Below are 27946 nucleotides of genomic sequence, written 5' to 3' on the forward strand. Positions count from 1 at the left end.
CAGTAAAGGCAAGTAAGTAAGTACATGTAATGTATCGTATTGGCATAACGCTATATCCGCGGAGCAGATAATGTGGCTGTAGAGGTAGTCTGCAGTGCAGCTAATGTGGACGTAGATGTTGATTGAGATAATTGTCTAATATAAAATAGAATTTAAAAATTTAGTTTAAAAAGCTGTTGCATATATAAATAAAGTTTATTTTTTCTAAATTTGGAATATGTTTAATTAATTAATTTTTTAAGTCTATGTTTAATAAATTTTTTAAGTCTGTATTCAATAATTTTATTCATTTGATAAATACATGTATGTCTTTATTTTGATATGTTTAATATAATTAGAAATTCATTATTAATTAGATATGTAAACTATAAATTCATATATAATATTTGAAAATATATGTGAATATTTAAATTTTTATCTTCTCCTTCCTCTCCTTCAATCTCTTTAATATCAATAGGTGTATGTGTGTACACGCGCGCACATTTGTACGTATTTATTTAATTATTGGATAGTTGAGAGTACTTAATTGATAAAAAATTATGACAATAATAATCCTTGTTTTTTTTTCTTATTATTTACTCAGATTTTTTTGTCTATCTTATAAGATAAACACTTTAGAGATTGAATATTTCAAGTAAACTAATTGTAAGTAAATTTCACATTAATGCATATAGATGTTTAATCATGAATGTACTAAATAAGTACACAAGACGAACAGTGAGTGAGTGAGTGAGAATGAGAGAGAGTGTGTGTGTGTGCGTGTGTGTGTGAGAAAGAGAGAGAGAGAGAGAGAGAGAGAGAGAGAGAGAGAGAGTTAGCCAACATAACCCCGCACGCTGCCGATCATGAATGTACTAAATAAGTACACAAGACGAACAGTGAGTGAGTGAGTGAGAATGAGAGAGTGTGTGTGTGTGTGTGAGAAAGAGAGAGAGAGAGAGAGAGAGAGAGAGAGAGAGAGAGAGAGTTAGCCAACATAACCCCGCACGCTGCCGATATGGCGGAGCGCCACTATCGCCATCTGTTGTAAAACGTGCGAGATGGACAAAATTACCACTACATGCATCTTGCATGTGTTGTGTACGTGTGATATATGTGTGCGCATGTGTTGTATACGTGTGAATACGTGTAGCACGATACTACTATGTATGCGTGGTCGATGATGATAATGATGATGATAATGATGATAATGATGATAATGATGACGGGGACGTTTCTTAATAGAAATTTTTCATATTTCGACTTTGCATTTATATATCTCTGCTTACAAATCACGTAGAGCAGAAATAAAGACACTTTTATTATATAATTCGAACTCAATCTATCGATTAAGTCTAGTATAAACTCGATTGCTTCAGCCATTATTGAGGATTCGAAATATTATAAAGACTCAAATGTCCGACTCGCGTTAAGATACACGGTGTCTCCGCTACGCCCTTAACTGGTCGCGAGACACTACCGTGTCTCTTGATTACAGAACAATATCCCGTCTTCAGTAAATTGAAGGTAAAAATTGCGATATTTTTGTTTTATTGCTTTTTTGCAAACATGTTTTCAACACGGCCCTCTCCCCGGGATAGGTATTTTTATTTTATTAATTTAACAATTAGTGTTTAATAATTAGTTATTTATTTCATAATAATGCATGCGAGCAGAAGAAGAGTTTGCGATTTCTGCCGCTAATTTATTTTTTATAAAAAATTTTTGTTATGTTGATTTTTTGAGTTTATATTAGAAATTTAATTTGTTTTCTAATTCTTTAGTCGCTAAATGTTGATTTTGTACCGAATTCAAGTATAATTTTTGCTTCAATATATTTATGGCCACCAAAGTGCCATATTACCCACACATTATCTCATTTAGCCATATTGGAGTGTGTCTGAAAAGCAGGGTAAAAAAACTAGTTAATTAATTAAAGATTAAAAAAAGTTAAAAAGTTAATGACTTTAACTTAGTTTAGTTAATTTAAAATATATTAATTTTTAACTTCAACTAGTTATTTTTGACCTTAAACTTATTAACTTTTCCTAAGTTATACTTTTTTATATCTTAAATTACTTATTAACTTTTTTCCTAAGTTAAATTTTTTTATATCTGAATATCATTATTGTTTTTTTATAAATTATAAATATATTATTTTTAAATTAAAGTATCATTAATTTTTATATTTATTTATCATCAATTGTAATTACCAAAAAATATATTTCTATATAAAAATCAAAATTTTTTTATTTGTTATAAATTTAAAAAATTAACAAACAAAATTCTAATTAATATAAATAATGTTTTCAAAAATTAACTTTTGATTTAACTTCAGTTGATTCAATATTAACTTAACTTTAACTGAATTAATTTTTTATTCATGCAACTTTTATAATTTTTTATTCATAACTTAACTAACTTAATTTTATAAACAACTAACTTTAACTTAACTTAGTTTTAAAAAATCATTAATTTACCTAACTCTGCTGAAAAGTATATTTTTTTCAAATTTTTTAAGAGGTAATGCCACTCTCTAGCCCTCAAAAAAAACAGCCTAATTTTGACAATTTTTAAAGTGTCAATTTATAAAGAAAACTTTTGACACATTAAAAATTGTACTTGTTGCGTGTATCGACAAGTCTTAACTATAATGACAAACAAATTGTCGGACAACAACATTTTTAAAGACTATAGTGAATGGAATATAAAATCTATTTTAAAGTTCTTATTGTACAGATTTTGAAGTGTGTTCACAAATTTTTTCAATTTTTTTGCACAAAATGGCGACCCGAAAATTCAGCAAAAGAAGCCTCTTCTCACGAATAGTGTTCCGCGTCCGGAGAGATTTCTCCTGCAATTTTTGACCTAAAATAAAGAACCAAAGTTTTAAGTTTTATATAAGATTATCTAGGGAAGTACATACGGATTTTAAATTTTGTTGTAAACTTTTTTGTTATAAACAATTTTTCACGTAATTTTTTATCTAAAAATGAAACTTTGTTTTCGCACGTGTGCTATTTTTACAAAAAATGATATTTTTTAATTTCCGTATGTACTTCTCTAGATAATTATATATAAAACTTAAATATTTTTAGTTTTTTGTTTTTGATCAAAAATTGCAGGAAAAATCTTTCAGGTCGCGGAACACTGTTCGTGAGAAGAGGCTTCTTTTGTTGAATTCTCGCACTGCCATTTTGTACAAAAAAAAATTTTTTTAATTGTAAACACTTCAAAATATGTACAATAAGAACTTTTAAATAGATTTTATATTCCATTCACTATATTCCCATAAAAAATTGTCAAAATTAGGCTGTTTTTTTGAATGACTAGAGTGACATTATCTCTTAATGTTTTATTTAAGCCAAAATATAGTATCGCTAATCAATGAAATAAAAAGCCTATGACGTGTATTAATTAATCCCAAAAAATGTCTCTTTTTTTTACACAAAAACAAACAAGGCCACATTATCATCATCTCCTCTATATGTTGACATAGAAAATTTATCAAACCGACTATCTCTCATTTTAAATTTCATCATTTCTATAATTTCCCCGTGAATTTTCTCATTGCTTATTAAAGAAAGCCAATCAATCAAAATGTCCATCATTGTACGCATGAATTAGAATATATTAAGCAGTCATTTTTAGTTGTATCTCTTTTTTTACATTTCTAAAAGTTCTTTTTTTTATATTTCTATAGATAAACAATAAGAGGTCTTACAATTACAAAATATTATTTTTAAAGATTTTTTATAACAAGTTGGGATCAATTTTTTCTGCAAGTAAATATAAAGATATTCAGTTAGTATAACTGTAGAAAAGAAAAATTTTTTGTAAAATAAATATTGATGAAATAAAATCTAATAAAATTTCAAATTGCATAAACCAAGCCAAATAAAACAAATTAAAAAACCATGTGTGTATATATTGTATATATATACAGGGTGTCCGGTAAGAGTTGCCTCAACCGTCGTGTGCAGGTAGAGTAAGTTAAACCGAATAGGAAAGTCCTCTACCGTTTTGCGATTTTCGCAATAATTATTGAGTTATTAAATAAAAAAGATCGGCCAATTCACGTGAATACACGGCGCGCCGCAAAGCGGAAGGAGGAGCGAACGATGACTGTCTACGAATTGTATTCGAGAAATCTTCGTGTATCGTGTTACAGTAAGACGTCTCTTCTCGTCGCGCGCTTCTATTCGCGTGAATTGGCCGATCTTTTTTATTTAATAACTCAATAATTATTGCGAAAATCGCAAAACGGTAGAGGACTTTTCTATTCGGTTTAATTTACTCTACCTGCACACGACGGTTGAGGCAACTCTTACCGGACACCCTGTATATATATATATATATATATATATATATATATATTATATATGGTATATATATAAGGTCTTAAAAATACTTTAATTAATTAAAACAATCTAATTACAATGTCTTCGATTAATTTAAACAAAAATATAAAGTTTTAAATTGTCAAACGTTTCGAACTATACTTAGTCTTCTTCAATAAACTAATATAAATTAAAAATTTATAATCAAGAATTCGTTATATATAAGTTGATGGTAAACCACGATACATACAATGAATGTGATATAAACTAATAAATCAAACAGGTTTTTTATGTTATAGCGCCATGTAAATAAATTAGAAACCTATGTGGTATATATTAACATCTGTGTTATTAATTTCGATAAAATTGGTCAATAAATGTATGAGTGCGCGGGTGAATGCGTGGGTGGCGATATAAAACTTGAAAAAAATCACATATTAGCTATCCCCGAAAAATTTTCAAAATTTTGGTACCAATTTCGAGGAAATCGATCCATTAATAAGGAAGTGCGTGGGTGGGTGGATGAGTGGAGATGTAAAACTTAAAAAAATCACTTTTTTTAATATTTGGAACATTCTGAATACATTGGCGTAGAAATGTGGAAAATTTTTTTTCCGAAAACAGCCTCCTCTACATCAATTCTTTTTTAATTTAAAAAACCACATAGCAGTCTTCTCCGAAAAATTTGCAACATTTTGTTACCTGTTTCACGAAAATCAGTCTACAAATGTAGTTAGCGTTCATACAGAGATACAGACAGACGGACGGTACTTATATATTATATGTAGTATAGATTATTGTTAATTAGTTATTTATCAATCATTTTTTGCAATTAAAAAACCGAACGGGATCAAAATTTTAATAATTATTATTTACTTAATATTTTTTAAAATCTTTTTCTGTTTATAACTTTTTTTAGTTCCATTCTATAACTCTTATTTTACAATTTATTTTACAATTTATCTTTACGATAAATCTTACAAATTCCTTAAACTTGCCTATATTATTTATCTTATCATTTTGCGTTATTTTTCACGATGTTTACTATATATGCGACTATATGTATACGAGGTGTGTTCAAAAAGTATCGCGAATTTTGTGTTTTTTCAAAAATTATCTATTTATTCATGAATATCTATTTTGTTCCCTTCAAAGTAATCCCCACCAGATATTATACACTTGTGCCAACGTTTTTTCCAATCCTCGAAGCACTTCAAAAAATCATTTTTTGTGATCTTGTTCAGCTCCTCCTTCGATGCCGTCTTTATCTCCTCAATCGTAGCGTAGCGTCATCCTTTCATGGGCCTCTTCAGTTTCGGGAACAAGAAAAAGTCACAGGGGGCCAGATCTGGGGAATACGGTGGCTGCGGCATTATTAGTGTGTTGTTTTTGGCCAAAAATTCGCGCACAAGCAACGATGTGTGAGCAGGCGACCCGTGTCATGCCCAAATCATTGGTAAAAATCGAATGGCACGAGCCAATCGATATGTTTAGGTCCTCAGCAACTTCTCTAACGGTGATTCGACGATTGACCAATACTATTTTCTTCACTTTATCAATGTTTTCGTCTGTTGTTGACGTGCTCGGGCGTCCGGCACGCTCTTCGTCGTTCACATCTTCTCGGCCCTCGGAAAACATTTTGTACCACCGATAAACGTTGCTTCGGTCCAAGGTAGCTTCACCATATGCCACAGTCAACATTCGGAATGCGTCCGCGCACTTAATTTTGTTTTTCACACAAAATTTGATACAGATTCTTTGATCCATTTTTTGGAATAGGCAAAAATCGAAGACGAGCCAAAACACGTGCAAGCAAAGCAGCTGTCAAAAATTAACTGAACATTCAAAATGGCCGTACTTGTCGGCATAAATGAGAAACATGAGTACCAACATAACGCCACAAAAAAATCGAAAATCGAATATACGTAACCCGCGGAAATTCAAAATTCGCGATACTTTTTGAACACACCTCGTAAGTTACACACCACATGTATTGTTGCTTGACTGTGACTTATTTTCCTCATTATTTGTCATTATCAACATTAATCATTTATCGTCATTTTACTTTGAATTTTCTTTCGAGATTTATTATAAATTTTATTGTTAAAAATTCAACTTGCTTGGGGAATCTTCAATTATCTTTTCACTTTATACACTTTTTTATTTTTTGTTATAATATTAATAATATATTACAACATATATTATAACAAAATACAATTATATTTTAATAACAAATAAAATCTAATATACCTAAATAAAAAATTAACTGAACTGATTTGTGTAATAAACAGAACACATTAAAAATATATATTATTTATTTATTATATTATATTACTTATATGTTTATATTATTACTTTTATTTTCTCAGCATAATATTTATTTATTTCTTTATAATATTAATCAAAAGCAGAAAACGAGACGATCAAATTTTATGTAAAATAAATTAATTAATTGTTAAATCTGTCTAAATGCAAAATGTTCGAATTTTGCAATACCAAATTTAAATTTAAGAAAAATAAAAATTTCCATTAAAATAAATTTCGAATTAAATTTGAATCAAGTTTGCGGTAAATTAAATAATTATAAAAATTATATCGAACTTCAAATGGAAGTGTTTTGCAATCGAAAAAAATTCGGATTAAATTCAATTCGCATTTTACAAATTTCTATGAATTAGATTTCTTTATTTAAATTTTTCAGTTGAAAATTAAAAATAAAAGAATTAACATCAATGAATATTTTTCTCCCTTTTTCTTTTTTTCCGAAAATGTACGATACTTTATCTTTTTGCGCAAAAAGACACTCATCGTACACGTGTTGACTGCAAAGTTCAATGACTTCAGTATGTGTGTTTGCACGTACTTTCTTAGTCAGCACATTAAAGAAAGATGAATCGATACACGCGATTCTTTTAATTTTTTGATAGAACTCGCTTTTTCTAGAATCCATTCTCTTTTATCAACTAATATAAATTATATTATATTTTACAGGTATGCGCGAATTTATAGATATTGATACTCTGCATGTGAAAATAATTAGATATATTACTATTTTTAAATATAAAACAGAACATACGAGTATGCAAATAACGATTGACATGATCAGAAATCTATATAATAAAATGTACGAACACAATAGCAAATATTTTTTATCTTTTTAATGTTTGTATCTATGAATAAGATTATTTTTGTATTATGTAATTTTTATGAAATCTATTAAAATTCTTTAATTTAAAGTTTAATTTCCTATATATTTTTTAAATTGTAAATTTTTGCCATTTATTTACCATTCATTTAGTATTTATTTATTTTTATTAAGTTGCAAATTAATGTAAAAACTATTTTTGCATTATTTATTTAAAAGAATTGCACGGAAAAGTATTTTATTATATATTTCATTAAGAGATTACTAAAAAACCTAAAAATATTTTTAATAAAAGAATGTTTATGAATTTACACTGTAGCTTAAGATTCAGCATTTTTTAAGTATTATAATATTAAAGAAAAATTTTCTTTTTCTTATAATATTAATTAATATAATACTTAAAATAACTTACAAGGAACCATCCCAAGTATCCGACACCGATTTGATTTTCCTTGTAATATGTTGTAAAGTATACAATTTTAAGGTATACGTCTTTTTTTATTCGTGCCCAAGGTGCCGAAGGTTTAGGGGGTGATTTACTCTTGTGAAAAAAAAATGTAATTTTTCTTTCCAAGGGAATATCATCAAAACAAAAAGACAAAAAAATTTTGAAACAAATGTCATAATGTTTTTTATGCACTTTATGCCTGACAATGAGTACTTCAAATTGTGAAAATTTTTAATTTTTACCTAGAAATTTTAATGTTTGATAGCATTTTTGGAGTTATTTGTTATAAGATCTTTTTATAGAAATATGTAAAGAACAAAATAAGTTATGTTTCAACTATTTGTGACGAAAGAAAAAATATGCGACGCTTTCGCTTTCAGTGACTGACGCTTCAGTGAATATAAATATAAAAGATCATAATGTATATTATACATACATATATATACAATACATATATATGATTTTATACTTTTTAATTTTCTCATAACGTTTTTAAAACGTCTCATCAACATTTTAATGTGATATTTAATTTCGAACTGCTATTTGTATATATTGCATGCATATATATAATATATAATATAAAATATATTTTATAAAATCTATATTTGTTATTTTATTTCTGACCTTGCACGACCTTCAACATTCTTGCATCACACATATGTTGAATTTTGACAATCACTTTTATACAATAGAGAGAAAAAAATCACAATAATCTTCTAATAAAAATATCACTTTCAAATTTTTAAACTTGTTGCAAAGAATGATGGCAAAGAAGACTTGTCTTTTCGCCCATTTTATAAAGTCGAAATTTAGGACCTCAAATTTCAAACTTTTTTATGTCAAATAATACTATATGGGATATTAATCCCAGAGAAATTTCAAGATGAGCATAAGCACAGTTCCGGAAATATAAAGAAGTGAAAGTGATAGTTTCTCATCCCTGACTATAAAAATTATCATTTTCACTCCCTTGTATCTCCGGAACCGTGCTTATGGTTATCTTGAAATTTTACTGGGATTAATGTTTCATCTAATAGTACTATTTGCCATAAAAAGAGGTTTGAAATTCGAGGTCCCAAAAATAGGCGAAATTTGCCAACACTCTTTCGAAAATTTTTTTAATTGTCAGAATCATTGTAGAATCATCTCTTATGAAAAATTATATATATTGAATGTTTTTTTCTATTTTTCTCTCTTATTGCATTTTTTCATAAAACTCACTTGTAAAAATACTGCATATTAATAACAAACACTCGATCTCCAATTCAATCAATATACAAAATCACACGTATTAACTTCCGATAATAACAAAATTAAAAAGCGCCCCATATGTCGAAGGATGCGTGTAAATTCTCATCTTGATAGAAATTTAAGCCGTATACAATTAAAGAGGCAATCGTGAAAAAACTCATGCTGATATACCTACACGTAAAGAACGTAGCGTAAGAAAACTGTCACTCAATGCCGTCGTCTTTCTCTCTCTCTCTCTCTTTCTCTCTCGCTCTCTGTCATCGATCTGCACGCGCCGATGGTCGCAAATCGACTAACCACGCCGGGCACAGTCGCCATATTATTCAATCTGTAACGTCAAAGTATATTACAGTAGTCACGCGTGCGGGTTATATACAGGGTCACTTAATTGGCGCCCAAATTAGAAAAAAATTAATTATATAGCGATATTCCTCGTGGAAAACTGAGTCGAAAAATCCTGTACTATTTTTTTCTGTAAGGCATAATAAAATAGTGATTATTCAGTAACGTATTATTAACGTTACTGAATAATTACTACTTTATTATGCCTTACAGAAAAAAATAGTACAGGATTTTTCGACTCAGTTTTCCACGAGGAATATCGCTATATAAATATTGGGCGCCAATTAAGTGACACCCTGTATATCGGTGAAATACACGAGACAAAACTAACTCACGATCAGATGTGTTAAATCTCAATGATAAAAGGGATGACACGTGCGTTCTCCTTTCAAAGGTGCTCCCATTTTACAGCTCGCATGCTGAGGCGATTAGGCATTTTGCGGTAAAATTAGACGCACAATATAGAGAAAATATTAGAAATAGAAAAAAATAAAATATTAAGAATACAAATTTTTTTTATAGAAATTAATAAATGTAACGTATATATATATATACGTTATATTTATTCCCATACAGCACAGATTATTGCAATTATATTGCAGCAACGTTGCAATGTTGTAAGTTGCAATGCAACATTATAAAGACATTGCAGAGATATAGGTGCACAAAATTCCAGCACACTTGTAGCAACATGACATTAATATTTCGGAAATATTGCATGTAATCCAAATTCTATAATTTATATATTGTCATATATATAAATTAACTACAACGTATTTTCATTAATGATTTATTTACATTTATATACCTGTATATGCAACATTAGTTTATGGTTGCAATAACAATGCATTATTGCAAACTCATAACATATTGCAATATTGTTGTAATATTTTGTTGCAATCTTTCAAAAAGCGGACATTTTAACATTGCTGCAATTCAACAGCAATGATGTAGCAACATTTTACAGTGAATTTGCAATATTGCAATATTGCGGTGAAAGATTGTTGTAATGTTTTTGCAATCTATCGGTGCTGTATGGGTTAATCTCTATAAAAAAAATGTGTATTCTTAATATTTTATTTTTTTACATGTATATATATAATTGTATGTATAATTATAATTACATCCCAGTAAACACACATGTAACTGATACTTCGTGTTATAACCAGAAAGTATCTGAAAAGTATTATTGATATGTAATTAATTTATGTATATGATACATAAATGTGCTTCTATTTAATACATTTCATATATGTAAAAGATATATAATTATACTACTATCTGATATGTATCATTATCTGTGAAATGATATGTAACGTATTTGTAGCTGATATATACAGGGTGTTCTCGGGTCAAATGGCCAAACTTAAAATATGAATTTGGTACCTCAAAACAAACAAATATTTTATCTGGAAGTTTGCTCGCAAAAGCTTCGTTCAAAAGATATCGACTTAGTAAGTTACAAAATTATAGGAATGAATAATGTCAAAATAATCTAGGTTTATCTCTGATTGCTTTTTTTATTGCTTTACAGTAACCAAAATTTATAAAATATTTTGTTAATGATTACATATTTTGTTCAAAATGATAGCCTCCATCTCGGAGACAAGCATTGCACCTTTCGATCACAGAATGAATGGATGACTGACATTGTACATCTGTAATTTCTTCGCACGCTTGTACTATCCTCCGTTGTAATGATTGAAGATTGTTAACAGGCACTTCATATACTTTTTGCTTGAGAGTACCCCATACAAAAAAATCTAAAGGCGTTAAATCCGGTGAACGCGGAGGCCAAGCTACAGGTCCAGCACGACCGATCCATTTTCCAGGAAAATGAACATTAAGCCATTGTCGAGGATCTCTACCATAATGAGCAGGACATCCATCCAATTGAAACCAGAAGTTTCTTCTCAAATTCAAAGGAATATTTTCAAAAAATCATCCATTTGAGTATTTAATAATTCGAGAAAATTGTTTGCATTCAAACGAACTGGTAGAAAATGGGGTCCAATTAAAGTATTATTAATTATTCCTAACCACACATTACACTGAAAATTGTGTTGGAAATTTTGTTCACAGATTGCTCGAGGATTTTCATGTGACCAAATATGACTATTTCTTTGATTGAGAATACCTTGTCTGGTAAATGTAGCCTCATCTGTCCACAAAATCGTTTGCCAAAATTGTGGATCATTATTTGTTTGGTTTAAAAACCAATCGCAAAATGCTCTCCTGCGTGGTATATCAGCCGGTAATAAATGTTGGACATGTTGAATATGGAATGGATGACGTCCATCAGCTGAGAGTGTTTTCCATATAACTGTAGGTAAAATTTCTAATTCAGAACCAGATCTTCGGACACTTGTTGATGGATTTTGGTCGAAATGCTGCAATATGATGGCTGTTCTTCTTTCATTCTGCAGCGATGCAAAAACTCCATCAGCTCTGGGCACCATTGTAAATGATCCAGTTTCCTTCAGTCGTTGAAATGTTAAAGAGAATACACGCTTATTCGGCAATCTTCTGTTCGGAAATCGCGTGGCGTATTCACGGCGAGCAGCGATAGTATTTCCATCACAAAACCCATATAAATATACCATATCAGCATATTCACTATTAGAATATGTACGAGGCATATTGTACTACTTTACTCCACGAAATTATTCAATGAACTAACAATTATTTGGTACACTGCGCTAAATCGATTCTGTTTGTAAATAACAGAAGCCTATGAATGACCCTCAATCTTCAAAACAAAGACAAAACAAATATTTTGACATTATTCATTCCTATGATTTTGTAACTTACTAAGTCGATATCTTTTGAACGAAGCTTTTGCGAGCAAACTTCCAGATAAAATATTTGTTTGTTTTGAGGTACCAAATTCATATTTTAAGTTTGGCCATTTAACCCGGGAACACCCTGTATATATGTAATATCTAAGGGTGCGTTCCGTTATGCACTGCAAGTACTGGCACTATGACGTCATGCAAGTGTACTGTTGACAGCGTTCCTTTTTAATTTTGTGCACTTTGAAGCTACTGCAAAATAGTAAAACGGAACGCACTACAGTACGCTTTCAGCAGACTTTTAACTAACCTTTTTCGCTAATAATCATCAAGTGAAAAATTGGTGAAATGGATAATACCATTATTGCATTAATTACATATAATTTAATCGAGAATATATATGATTCGAGTGAGTCATCAAGTGAAAGCGATTTGGAAATGGAATTAATAAATGAAATGAGACGACAAATTAAAATACCTAGAATAAAATGTAAAAATTACGTTAAAAATATTGTATCATTATATTCAGATATGGAATTTAAAAGTTAGTTCCATCGTACACATGGAGGTAGCCATCTTGATTACTGCGAGTGCTTTACCTCGCCGGTTGAAGTAATCGCAACAGGAAATAACGTCAAAATTAATGACGTCATATACTCATGATAGTACTTTCGCAGTGCACTGCTATCTATATCGGAACGCTATTGGTAGTACTGTCAGTACTTGCAGTGCATAACGGAACGCACCCTAAATTGGACGTGATAAAACGAACAACTGTGCGTTTGCGCAGTCGCAGTGTCATCAGGAGTGTCATGGCAGTAAAAGTTATTCGCAAGTATCCACACATATGATTACTAAATATATCTGAGATAAGATATAAATTTTATATAACTTATGTACTACATTAATAATAAAATAGTCTTAAAGTTCGTAGAAAAATCGAAAAGAAAAGATTTTTGCGATTTATCAGCTTGCCAGCAGCATAGACGTATTATTAACCTCACAAATGAAGAGATTAAGTGCACAATATATACAAATAAATTAACAAATAGTATTGTTAATAATACTTACATTTGCTTACTTAATCGATTTCAAATATATTTTATTTATGTTGTTTCGGAATCGATTCTGCGATTATTGCTCGCCTCGACTTTCGTATTGTTTGCGCGCGCGAGTACACAGCTCATCGATGAAAAATATTACAAAACATGTTATTGTCTGCGCTCTTATTTTCGGAAATTCTCCCACTTTTCTCGGAGACCGGCAGGTTTGAGCGATCCAATGCCCGTTTCCGAGATGAGTCAGCGCTCTGCCGTCTAAACGATAACAGGCCAGGCAAATTATATTGAAAATCCATCGCTTTGTATTCTTCGGAAAGCGCGTCAATCTTTTCCCGCACAAATTGTATATCTCCGCACGACGGCGTAGAATCCGATCTTGTTGAGAGAAGGACGAACAACAATTAAAAAAAGCATTCGACATCGACGAAGACTTCGTTATTACATCCAATCATTCCTTGCCCACCGATCGTTCAGAAAACGATTATCAGCCGAAACATATGTAAATGTTATTTTTTCCCTTGTACAAATATTTTCAGATGAAGTATTGTCAACCCATTACAATTTTCAAGAAATGCATTTTCAAAAGGTAGCGAGTGAATGGTTCTGTCTCAGTAAATTAATTTCTTTTAAGAGAAAAAATAGACATGAAGCAGACGCAGGTGATGACAAAGAAAATAAAGTGAATAATAGTTCCATCTCAGTAATTTAAAGCTTTTAATAAGACACAGGTAATGACAAAGAAAATTTAAAATAATAAAAATTAATTTTTAAATACTTTTCTTAACATAATTATATTATAGTATTTAGTAACAATAAGGCTCTTAAAAATGTATAATGTTAAAAAGTGCAGTGCGTACAAATGATAAAGTTAATAAGTTTTACTCCATACTATATTTTATATTGTATGTTCGAAATCGAACGGATAAAGAAAGCTGAAAGGAAGGGCATTAATGTATTACATTCAAATTCATGCAATATAAGCATGCACATAACTAGCATTACGTATATAAAACCTTAAATTGTAACAGGCAGATTTTAATATTATTTAAATCGCGCTCGGCCGCACAAGTATACATATACCTCGCGCCTGCGAAAAAAGAAGCGCTTGCGTTAACTTTCACTTTAATCGTAAACACCGCGGTCGCGCGAGAGGAGAGAAAATCAAGTGCCAATAACAACAAAATATGACTTGCTAAAAGGTAAATAATTATCGTAAACGTACTTTCGCCCTTAACATCTCGATCAAACAAGGGAAAATGTTCGCGAAGGTTCTCGAAATCCGGGCCTATATAAACCTCCTCTCTCGTGACCGCGGGGCTCTTTCCGATTGCTCGTCGCGAATAGAGTGTGCTTCTACTTTCCGAAAAAGATCGCTTGTCTTTTTCGGTTTTCTCGTCTAATTACCGTTGCTTGCGGAACAGTCAGTAATTTATTTTCGACCCGGCTTTTCTCTCGTTTATTGCATTCATTTCTTATACATTCGACTCGGCTATCTTTTGGTAATTTCTGTGCGGTAAAACAATTGTAAATTTTGTTAATAGTTGAAATATATTTTTTGTTAACGATACGCGTGTGTCGAGTGTAGTGCCTATCTATCGTCTCGCTTCCGACCGTCCTTTCCCGCTATCCGTTGTGCACATTTTTTGGTCCTTCGAGCCGGATCTTTATCCGGAACCTCCTGTTAATCCGGTGCCACGGAAGCGATCGTGATTAAGTGTCGGTGACCAGTGCTTCTGGAAAAGAGAGACAGTGTGAGAGATGGCAGAAACAAAGGCGATCATTGCCACCGCCACGGTATTATACGGCAAGATTTCGCGCGCGTACGACAACTTGCGGAAGCTCGGCGAGGCCAACATCACCCTCGGCGCAGTAGAGGCCCGGCTTCAAAACCTCGAGAAGCTGTGGGAAAAGTTCGACGCAATTAACGATACGCTAGCCGATCGTGTGGAAGAAATAAAACATGATGTCTACGCCAAGCAAGACATCCCGTCATTAGGTGAGGAAGCTTACCTGCAGAATAAGGGCCTCATGCTCGACCTAAAGAGCGCTCTCCAGCGGCGGCTGCAGGCAGCCAGCTCTACCTCGGCCGCGCCAACAACCTCCGCTTCTCGGACAGCGCTGCCAAAAATCCAGCCACCGACCTTCGCCGGGAAGTACGAAGACTGGCCGTCCTTCCGAGACCTCTTTCAATTCATTATCGGCAGGAACCAGGCAGCCAGACCTGTTGAAAAACTGCATTACCTCAAGCTCTGTGTAAAGGGTGATGCGGAACTGCTAATACGCAATTTGAGTACGACGGATGAAAATTACGAGATCGCCTGGAAGACGTTGAGCGATTTCTACGAGAACAAGAGGTTGTTAACTCGTAACTACCTCAACAACTTTCTGGCTCTTACTAAAATGAAGAGCGAATCCGCAGCTGAGCTAGGGCGACTCTTCCACGGCGTAAAAACAACCGTAAGTTCGCTGAAGAGCATCGATCGTCCCATCGACCGCACGGAGGACTTCTTTGTTCACCTTGTAGTTGAGCTGCTCGATAATCGTTCGCGTCGCGAATGGGAGAGCGTCATCAGCCACACCACCAACCCGCCTACCTACGCCGAATTGGAAGGATTCATAGAGCGACGGCTGCATACCTTAGAGGCTCTGTTTCCTGTGAAGAACGACAGCCGCAGCAGCAGCGACACCAAAGCAACTCGAAGCCATCACGTAAAGAAAACTGAGCCGAAAGACAGGTCCAGAAGTCGGTGCGCCGGTTACCAGGGGGACCACTTCATAATGTTTTGCAGCAGCTATAAAGAGAAGACGGCTACAGCGCGCAGGCAGTTTGTACGCGAACAGAACCTCTGTTCTAACTGCCTGGGGCGCCACCAGCTGACTGAGTGCGCGTCAAAAAAGACCTGTATGACGTGCGGCAGTCGGCACCACTCTTCTCTGCACGACGCCTTCCGCAACGCCGAGACCGCTACGACATCACACGTGGCTCAAGGACAGCCCTTCGCCTCTGTCACTGTGCTGCTCGCCACTGCTCGAGTCCGCGTCCTCGATCGTCACGGATCATGGCATCCCGCCCGAGCTCTGATCGACCAGGGCTTAGAGACGACCATAGTTTCGGAGCGGTTGGTTCAACGACTGCGACTGCCTCGCACGTCTGCCGCCGTCAGCGTCTATGGACTCGGCGAGCAAAGAACGGGAATCGCCAAGGGCAAGGTCAAGCTCACCTTTCGAGCGCTCAACGGTGAGACGTCCAACTCCGTCTCCGCCTTGATTTTGCCGAAGCTGACTCTATTCTCCGGAGGATGCCGCCGAAGCCTGCAATCCTGGACACATCTCAGGGACCTGGAGCTCGCCGATCCAGAATTCCATTCCGCTGATCCAGTAGACCTTCTGCTGGGCGCCGACGTCTACGGATTAATCATCCGCCAGGGTCTGAAAAAGGGAGGTCCTCAGGAACCGGTGGCACAGCAAACTTCGCTAGGCTGGATACTCTCAGGAGCCATCAACGAGAATACACGCTGCCAACGTATGTCCTCCCACCATTGCCAAGTGGAGGAAGACCTCACCTGTTTGGTACGTCGCTTTTGGGAGCAGGAAGAGGTTCGACAGCCGTCTCAGCTCTTCACCAAGGTCGAGCGGGAGTGCGAAGAGCACTATCGTCAGTACCACACACGCAACGCCGATGGCCGGTACGTCGTGCGCCTGCCCACGACGGAATCTCTGCCGGATCTCTCTGGAACAATCCGCGCCGCCCGCCGGGCTCTGCAACATACAGAGAAGAAATTTGATCGAGAGAGCGAGTTCAGAGGTATGTATGTCAAATTCATGCAACAGTACTTAGACCTGCGCCACATGATGCCTGCTCCGCCTTCGACTACCACGCGTCCTGGAGCTTGCTATCTACCGCATCACGGGGTCCTGCGTCCTGACAGCACCTCCACAAAACTGAGGGTAGTCTTCAACGGCTCGAGCTCCTTGCCAAACGGAGACTCTCTCAACAGATATCTAGCAACGGGACCGAATCTACTACCTTCTCTGGCCGACATCCTACTGAGTTGGCGACGCCATCGCTACGTCTTCGCGACTGACATCGAGAAGATGTACAGACAGATCCTTGTGCACCCCGACGACCAATGTCTGCAAAGGATATTATGGAGAGAGAGCAGCAACGACGAAGTCAAGGAGTACTGGCTAAGTACCGTTACTTACGGGCTTTCCTGTGCTCCTTATCTGGCGATCCGTACTTTGCGCCAACTTGCCGAGGATGAGGGACATCGCTACCCGAAGGGAGCTCTCATCCTGCTGAGCGACGTTTACATGGACGACATCCTGGCAGGCGCGGAGACCATGGAGGAAGCCGAGGTCATGATCCAACAGCTGATGGAGATCTGCAGGGCGGGCGGCTTCTCGCTTAAGAAATGGTCGGCAAACCATTCGCTGTTACTGAACCAAGTGGAGCCCGACGACCGGCTTCGACAAGAGTCTAGATGGTGGCTGCCCGGCGAGAGTCACTCTACGCTCGGTCTAAGATGGCAACCACGTGACGATCTCTTCGCATTCGCTACCAAAGCGATCACACTATCGACCTTCAGCAAACGGTCGGTACTTTCGTTGACAGCGAAGATGTTCGACCCTCTTGGCTGGCTGGCACCAACAACGATATTGGCAAAAATCTTCATCCAGTCTACCTGGTTGCTAGGTCTGGATTGGGACGCTCCGCTACCTTGCGACGAAGCGAGAAGATGGTTACGATTCCAGAGCGAGCTGCCGGCTCTGGAAAAAGTAATCGTACCTCGATGGCTGGGAGGTGTGACTGAATCAATGTTGGAAATCCACGGATTCGCCGATGCCTCCGAGCGTGCCTACTCCGCAGTGATCTACCTGAAGAGCAAAACAAAGGGCATTACTAAGGTGACTCTCTTAGCTGCCAAAACCAAGGTCGCGCCATTGAAGCAGGTATCATTACCTCGACTGGAGCTATCTGCAGCGACTCTTCTGGCTCGTCTCGTCGCCCACACCTTGCCGATCATCGGAGCTGAAAGAGCACCTCTTCACATGTGGTCGGATTCCACAATCACGCTCGGCTGGATCCGAGGACATCCATCGACGTGGGCCACCTATGTGGCCAACAGGGTCAGCGAGATACAAACGCTGATCCCTGATGCCCACTGGCATCACGTACCAGGACGAGAAAATCCAGCGGACTGCGCTTCTCGGGGACTATATCCTGGTGAGCTGGTTGACCACCCGCTCTGGTGGCAAGGTCCGGAATGGTTAGCAACGGAGAGCAGCCCGTGGATAAACAATGGAGAGGAGATTCCAACGGAGGACCTCCCAGAGAGACGAGTCCGGGCCCACGCCGCCGCCGTTGCCGAGCTGGAACCCGAGTCAGAATTGCTGCTGCGCTATTCTTCTCTGACCAGACTGCTGCGGATCACTGCATGGTGCCGTCGCTGGTGGCTGATCCACCGCCAGCTTCGTCACCCTCAAAGCCAGTCTAACGAAATCAGCGCCGACGACCTGACGGAAGCCCGCCTCTCCTGGGTTAGATTGATCCAGGCTGAAAAGTTAAAAGAAGAGATTAGACGGTTGCGAAATGGAACGCCGCTGCCGTCGCGAAGCGCCCTGCTGAAACTAAATCCATTTCTGGACAGCGAGGGACTCCTACGCGTCGGCGGGCGCCTCAGCAACGCTGACCTGCCGTATGATGCCACTCATCCGCTAATACTGCCCAGCGAGTCTACCTTCACTAACCTCGTCATCGATGACCACCACCAGCGGACTCTACACGGCGGGACGCAGCTGACCTTGTGCTCTTTACGTCAGGAATATTGGGTTCCTCGAGGTCGCTCGCTGGTGAAGAGCCGATGCGTCAGGTGCATAAGATGGCGAGCCGCCATCCCACAGCCTCTCATGGGCGACCTCCCGGAGCCAAGGGTCAAACCAAGCAGGCCGTTCCTTTACACCGGCATCGACTACGCCGGACCGGTTTGGATGAGAACCTCTAAGGGTCGCGGACACAAGGCAACGAAAGGTTTTATTGTCGTTTTTATCTGTTTAGCCTCTAGAGCCGTTCACCTCGACGTAGCCTCGGATTACTCCGCCGACGCCTTCATCGCTGCCTTGCGCCGGCTGATCTCCAGGCGTGGGGTCTGCATCTCATTGTACAGCGACTGCGGAACCAATTTCGTGGGTGCTGACAGGCAGCTAGGCGCTCTCTTCTCTGCTGCCAGTGCCGACGGACGCCGCATCGCCGCCTTCGCCGCACAGGAGAAAATCCGGTGGCATTTTAATCCACCGGCGGCACCTAACTTCGGCGGTTTGTGGGAAGCCGCTGTGAAGTCCATGAAACACCATCTGCGACGAGTAATAGGTGACGCCCGGCTCACCTATGAGGAGATGGCGACGCTGCTCTCACAGATTGAGGCTTGCCTCAATTCTCGACCGTTGCAGCCCCTGTCCGATGATCCTGAGGACGTAGCGGCTCTCACCCCGGGACACTTCCTAATCGGTTCCGCTCTCTCCACCGTACCGGAACCGTCGCTCGAGAGAGAACCTTCGGCCCGATTATCGCGCTGGCAGCTCCTGCAACAGATGAGGGACCATTTTTGGTCCCGGTGGTCCAGCGAGTACTTACATACGCTGGCCCATCGGCCAAAATGGTCCCGAGTCAACCAGGAGGCTTGCATCGGTCGGCTGTGTTTGATTCGAAGCGAGCATACTCCACCAACGAGGTGGCCGCTCGCGCGCATCACGCGCTTGCACCCGGGATCCGACGGCCACGTGCGCGTGGTCGAACTACGTACCGCAAATACCAATTTGACGCGACCCGTAAGCAAGTTAGTATTTTTGACCGACGGCGCCGAAGTTTCACTCGAATCGAAATCACACGTCGTAAGCGATTAACCTATTTTAAAACTTCACACTTTCCGCTATTAGATATTCACATTCATTTGCACATCACCGTCATATCGTTGCACTCATGTTATCACCATACTTTGTTACAGGTAGAACACTAAAGATTGTTCCGAATTTTCGCGACGCTTAACCGACACGCGTCTATACTGACGCCCGACACAAACTGCTGATCGGCTCAGCATTCTATTGACAAATTCCGTCGGAGCACGTGCGCTCCACGTGCCAGTCACTCGCTAGCGCGTGAATAGGCGCGCGCCCTTACTTTCGCGCTACGGTTCTTATATTGCAGGTGTACTGCAAGGCGGGCGGAATGTTCGAAATCGAACGGATAAAGAAAGCTGAAAGGAAGGGCATTAATGTATTACATTCAAATTCATGCAATATAAGCATGCAGCATGCACATAACTAGCATTACGTATATAAAACCTTAAATTGTAACAGGCAGATTTTAATATTATTTAAATCGCGCTCGGCCGCACAAGTATACATATACCTCGCGCCTGCGAAAAAAGAAGCGCTTGCGTTAACTTTCACTTTAATCGTAAACACCGCGGTCGCGCGAGAGGAGAGAAAATCAAGTGCCAATAACAACAAAATATGACTTGCTAAAAGGTAAATAATTATCGTAAACGTACTTTCGCCCTTAACATCTCGATCGAACAAGGGAAAATGTTCGCGAAGGTTCTCGAAATCCGGGCCTATATAAACCTCCTCTCTCGTGACCGCGGGGCTCTTTCCGATTGCTCGTCGCGAATAGAGTGTGCTTCTACTTTCCGAAAAAGATCGCTTGTCTTTTTCGGTTTTCTCGTCTAATTACCGTTGCTTGCGGAACAGTCAGTAATTTATTTTCGACCCGGCTTTTCTCTCGTTTATTGCATTCATTTCTTATACATTCGACTCGGCTATCTTTTGGTAATTTCTGTGCGGTAAAACAATTGTAAATTTTGTTAATAGTTGAAATATATTTTTTGTTAACGATACGCGTGTGTCGAGTGTAGTGCCTATCTATCGTCTCGCTTCCGACCGTCCTTTCCCGCTATCCGTTGTGCACATTGTACGTGTATATTGATATAAACATAACATTGTGTAATTATCATTTATCTTTGAAATTTTATTTTATTCTCCTTTTCTCAAGTATATGTTAAATATTTATAAAAAATAAATTTATACTAATTACTATAACATTAATATAAGATTTTAATAAATGTTTATATATTTCTAATTTCTGTTATATGTGTAATATCTGAAAAAATAAATATAAAATAACTTAAAAATATTAAATAACAACATAAGAGAATAATCCTCCAAATATTATACCTATGAATTTTTAATAAACATACAATGTGGATATACATTAGCATAACATATTTTTCAAATGCATATATAACAAAGTGTAAATGCGTTTAATATATATTTTGCTTATATGTAAGACGAACAATAGAAAAATATTAGGAATAATTATTAAATATTAGAAGAATAATTTAATATATTATTGTTCCATATGAATAAAATATATGTTACAAATTTATGTAGTTATGTATTTGAAATGTAAATGTTATCTAATGTCTGAAATTCTATATCTGAAATATATATTTGTTATGTAGTATAGTGGCAACATTATGTAACATATATATAACATTTAAAGTACAGTGATATATATCTCTGATATATCAGAGAAGTACTTTTGTTGCTGACATTTAGTAGTACATATAACATACATGTACTTTACTTATAATGTAACTATGTTATTTGTGATATATAATGTTATAACTTTGAGATATATATACTACATCTCTATGTTTGCTGGGATATAATTATATAATTATGTATATATATATAATTACATGTGTATATATATATATATATATATATATATATATATATATACATGTATAATGAAAAAGAAAATATAAAATATAAATACAATATATAAGAATTGTATATTATGCAGTCATAACACACATAACGAAAAATATTTATATTTTTTTAGCTTATAAAATTAAACAATATAAATTTAGAAATTGTGTTAATTAAATATATAGTATAAGAAAATTTTTTATTCTAGAGCAAGATTTTTATTCTCATGTTTATTAGTTTTTCAATTAATGAGAATTTTATTTATATCAAAGAAAGAAAAACAAACTTGGAGATATAAACATTGATAATGGATTTGTCCTATTTGTCCTATTAATTTATATGAAAAGAGATAGATGCGATTTTTGTTAAAGAACTTAAAATGTTGCAGATTATCTCTTTTTTCGTTATACGAAAATAATAAGAAAAAGGGCGAGAGAGATATCAGAGAGATATAGTATAATATACATATAATGATCTTAAAATAAATTTTTTTTATACTTAAAACAGTTTCGAAAAATCTTTAACTCTTCCAGAATACCGTTTATTAATGACGTTAAGATATTTATTTAATTTTTTTTTAAAAAAAGATGTCCAAAAAGTTCAATTTTTTGACCTCGAGCGGAAAGTTTAATATAATATAAGGATATATTTTAATTGATTTTATAATCTTCTATATGAAACCATCTTATATAAAATTAATTTGTGTAAATCTTTTGTCCTTATAAAATATTTCTTGGCTGCTTTCGCGACAAAATCAAAATTAAATTATTTCTCAGATGTTGAAAAGATTATATATAAACGCATTTTCCAAATAATTTCATATCAATAATTAAAGTAAAAAAAAAATATTTTTTAAAAGTTATGTCTGCTAACTATATTCGCTCTCAATTAATTTTCTCTAATTATAAATAAACTATGAGTTTCTAAATTATGCAAACATGATCCTAAATTTGCCCAAATAATTCCCAAACAATAACAGTAATAAAAAATAAAAATAAATAATAAAAAATATAAAATTTGTCCATCTGATGTCCACTAAGCGTACTTTAAACTTGATTTCCAAGTGAAATAATTATTTCCTAAACGTTAAAACTATTATACGGACGTGTTTCCCAAATAATTTTACGTTAATTAAAAAAAAGAAATGTTTTTTCGAATTATTGTCTGCTAACTATACGCTCAATCTATTTTAATTAATAATAAATAAACTATTATTTCCTAAACTACGGGCGATATTCATAGTCCGTTCTTATATTTAAAATCGTCTTAAAACCTCGTTCAACCAATCAAGAGATGCTATGCGGCCATTTGATTAGTTGAACAAGGTCTTAAGACAATTTTAAATATAAGAACCAACTGTGAATATTGGCCTACGAGAATCTATTCCTAAATGTGCCCAAACGATTCCCAAGCGATTGGTATAACTGATAATAGGGAAATATCAAATTTGTCTGCTAAATAGATGAAGGTCGCGAGATACGGCCTGAAAATGCTTTCTGACAGACTGAACACTTTTGCACTCAGCCATTATGTACATTTCTTTCATACTGATTTATATAGCAGTAATTATTAATATCAATATAATTAAAAAGTAATTAAATAATATACATATTTATTAGTCTATAAATTAACATGTTCTATAACAGACTCTAAAATTGATAGTTATTATTGTTCTCTCCTTGTCTCTCTATCATGCCGATGATATGTAAAGTCGATAAAAAAGTATAAAGTAAAAAAAGCAATCAATTGCCAAGTCTAATAAAAACGCCCGTGTCTTACATTCTGTACATTAGTTTACTCTTTGCATTATTATTTTATTATTATTATGTATCATTGTACAATTGGAAACATATATAATATGTAATTTTTGATATTATTTGCATATATATACACACATATGTGCATAATCATATATAAAATTTACAAAAAGTGAGTGCTTATTAGTCTTGCTACATATTACTGCCTTCTGCTACGGAAAGGTAGAAAGAATTTTCAAACGGGGAGCACACACTTTTGCATGGCGCATAAGCGTAAGCATAAGAATCTTGATTGGTCTATGAACGTATGCTTAAAAAATTCAACCAATCAAATTTCTTATGCATATGTTTATGCGCTTATGAAAGAGTGTGTGCTCCCCGCTTTAATTGGTCTATAAACGTATGCATAAGAAATTCAACCAATCGAATTTTATATATATATGCTTATGCGCTTATGCAAGAGTGTGTGCTCTCCGCTTTACGTTTATTACGACCTGTCGGAAATGACTACGACAATCTTTGTACTCAGATATTTTTCTTATAATTATTCATGTTGTAGGCGATTATATATGTTTCGTATTATTTTGGACACGTGTCCTAACCGTGATGCGTGAGATCACTTTGCGCATGATCATCGAATGATTCCGTTTCGCGACAGCATGTATATTATTCGAGAGAGTCGTATTAGAAACATCGACCGAGACACATGTATTATTATTTCTAAGTTGACCTACCTGCCTCGGGTTAATATCGAGTATAGTAACTGCTTATAGAAACTGTATCCATATATCAAATACATCCTGACGAACTCTTTATAATATTTTATTTTTAATTATTCATGTTCTGAAAACCCCCACAAAATTCAGAAGTGGGATACAACAGTGAATCTATAATTTCGATCGATAAATCTTCTCGGCCTGCAGGTAGAGAAACTCCGGTCCGCGCTTTATTGAGAATTTTGACGCGTGTAATTGCAATACTTGTTGACGACGGTGAGCGGACTGATTTTCTCGTGTGTCGGTCTTATTTGGGAACTTCGCGGCTCTCTCGTGAAGAAAAATCGTTGCGAGTTAAATTATTCGAAATTGTTAGCGGTCGCCGAATTGATTTCGTCTTGAGCTTTGTGCTCTTCGTGATTGTGATATTGAGACGAAATATTTTTTTGTACTTTTCGGGAAATTGTGACCTTGTAACGAGTAATACTAAATATTTTTTTCGCTATTGCCTGCGAACGAGTGGTGACTTTGTGTCCTACGTGGCTATTGTTTTGTGCTGACGTCATTGTTTCGTCCCTATGGAACGGATACCTGAGGACGTCTTGAACGATCAAACCATCGTGACTTTGAAGGAGATCGCGAGACGGATTGGATTGTCCACGAGCGGGAAGAAGGTCGAATTGGTGTCACGAATACTGTCCGTCGGTGAGGACGGATGGAGAAGTGCGTTTGAGAGTGTCACGAGAAGCAATACAACGCAGAATCAATCGTCTCTGGATTTGGGTGCAAGTGCCTCGACACCACGATCGCGACCAGGTGGTGCGATGGCATTGCATGTCGGGGAAGTTGCGGCCCCGGATGATTTTTCATTGCCGCCGGAATTGATGGCAAGAGAGATAGAAGTCCTGCGACGTGAGAAGGCTCTTCTGGAACGGGAATTGAATCTTGTCCGACGGGAGGCAAGTGTATCGCCTAGCGTTCAGGGCAGTGCTGGCGATCACGTCGATTCGAGACTTAATATTCGAACAATAAGTGATTTATTAAGTGAATTCCGTGGCGAAGGTGATAATTTCGATACATGGAAAAGACAGGTCGAACTTTTACGCGCGACAACTCGACTTGACGAGAATTCAACCAAGATATTGATTAGCTTGCGTCTGAAGGACAAAGCATTGAGTTGGTTTCACTCAAAGCCGGAACATTTGCAATCGAGTGCAGTTGAGTTGCTTGCCGAGATGTCTCGTATTTTTGATAATCGCCCTAGCAGATTGACATTGAGAAGAGATTTTGAAAAACGGAAGTGGCGAAGTAGTGAGACGTTTTCGGAATATTATTACGAGAAAATGGTTCTCGCGAATAAGGCATCTGTTGAGGAGGAAGAGTTGATCGATTGTTTAATTGATGGAGTGCCGGATAATCGAATGCGGAGCCAGGCGCGGATGCTGCGTTTCACGTCAGCGACGGATTTATTGGACGCCTTCAAAAAGCTGTCGTTGGACAGCGAGCTGCGTAGCGGTGCAGAACGAGTTTTTAAGGGACAACGACCCGTGATGTCATCAAAATCGCCGCGTGGGGAAGGAACTCCTACGACGCGGAGTGGGTCCATCCGCTGTTATAATTGCGGAGCGGTTGGACATCTCGCTAAGGAATGCCGACGGGAGCGGAAGCGTGAGAAGGGTTCGTGCTTCCGATGCGGCAGCGCGGAGCATCGCATCAAGGACTGCCCCAAGTCGAAGCCAGGGGTAGAAAACACAACGAGCGTAGTCCAGGCGGTATCACCGAGCGCCCCGTATTTAGTATCTCTCGATTACGAGATCACAGATGGGTCGAATAATAAGTGTAAATATTCTCTCGTGGCGATGATCGATTCGGGATCTCCGATAAGTTTAATAAGAAGTAATTTTGTTCCAGAGCATGTTCGAGTTGCAATAACTGAAAATCAATCTTTTTACGGTATTAATGGAACTAAGTTGGAGATTCTCGGGAATTTCGAAAAGAATGTCGAAATTAATAATATCGAATTAAAAATTAAATTTTTCGTGGTACCGGATCATGCGATAACTTGTGCTGCTTTACTCGGTAGAGATTTTACGTCGTCACCGTTGATAAGAATATCGTTGGGAGAGAAATTTGGTGTTTCGAGAGTAGACCCGAAAATTATTGATAATACTGATTTTTCGAAACAGATTTTCCATATCTCGTATGTCGATCGTCCGTCGTCTGTCGCCGAGGCATTGAATATTGATCCGCACCTTGATTTTAATACGATTAAGCATGTCAAGCAATTGTACAAAAGCGAATATGTTACAGATAAAGAAATTGTGAGTCCTCCGAAGGAAATCGAAATGGAAATTAATTTGACACACGATAGACCTATTAGTTTTAGACCGAGGAGACTCTCATTTGCCGATAAGGAAAAGCTGAGACAAATATTGGATGGATTGTTGCAGGAGCGGATAATAAGACCGAGTAATTCACCTTACGCTTTCCCAATTGTACTTGTAAGTAAAAAGGATGGCGATTCGCGGTTATGTATTGATTATCGCGAATTAAATAAAATAACTATAAGAGATAATTTTCCGACTCCTCTAATTGACGATCATTTGGATTGTTTGCGAGGAAAATCTTATTTCTCGAGTCTTGATTTGCGTAATGGATTTCATCATGTAAAAATCGCCGACGGGTCCGTAAGATATACTTCTTTTGTGACACCTTTAGGTCAGTTTGAATTTTTGAAGATGCCCTTTGGATTAACAAATGCTCCACGGGTTTTTCAGCGGTACGTGAGCGACATTTTTCGTGATTTGACCCGCACAAATAAAATATTAATATATCTCGACGACATATTAATTGCAACCGAAAGTATTGGTGAGCATTTGGAAATTCTTAGTGACGTTTTCAATCTAGCTCGGCGATATGGGTTGCAATTTCGTTTGGATAAATGTTCGTTTTTGTATCGCGAAATTGTTTATCTTGGATATTTGATTGATGAGAGTGGCATTCGACCTAGTGTCGCGAATGTGGAATCTGTCGTAAATTTTCCAATACCGCGTAATACAAAGGAAGCTCACAGATTTGTGTGCCTTGCTAGTTACTTTCGACGATTTATTAAAAATTTTTCAATTATTGCAAAGCCACTTTACGATTTGGTGAAGAAAAACGCAATCTTTCGATTCGGTCCGGAAGAGAATCGCGTGTTCGAGTTATTAAAAAAAATGTTGTCATCGCAACCGGTTCTTTCTATTTATTCGCCGAAATTAATGACGAAATTCGTGTTCTTCTCGACTCATATTCCGATAACGACAGGGATTTGATAGCGATTAGAGATCGAGCGGCAAATATT

General features: G+C 36.5%; 2 protein-coding genes across 2 annotated transcripts in view; one reads left to right on the forward strand and one right to left on the reverse strand.

The window, feature by feature from the left end:
• The window catches only part of LOC146720093 (uncharacterized), a 40633-nt gene extending 31148 nt beyond the window's left edge, over positions 1-9485 (reverse strand). Inside the window, exon 1 of the mRNA XM_085489055.1 lies at positions 9339-9485. The gene's annotated coding sequence lies outside the window, so the exon portion shown is untranslated. The remainder of the gene's footprint in view (positions 1-9338) is intronic.
• A 5631-nt stretch (positions 9486-15116) lies between these two features.
• On the forward strand, positions 15117-20261 carry LOC114931733 (uncharacterized). The gene has a single exon (XM_029303887.2). It carries the CDS (start codon positions 15117-15119, stop codon positions 20259-20261), a length of 5145 nt encoding a protein of 1714 aa, XP_029159720.2.
• Positions 20262-27946: the final 7685 nt, after the last annotated feature.

Source organism: Nylanderia fulva, unplaced genomic scaffold (assembly GCF_048542155.1).
Source record: "Nylanderia fulva isolate GAGA-0341 unplaced genomic scaffold, ASM4854215v1 Scaffold78, whole genome shotgun sequence".
NCBI lineage: Eukaryota > Metazoa > Arthropoda > Insecta > Hymenoptera > Formicidae > Nylanderia > Nylanderia fulva.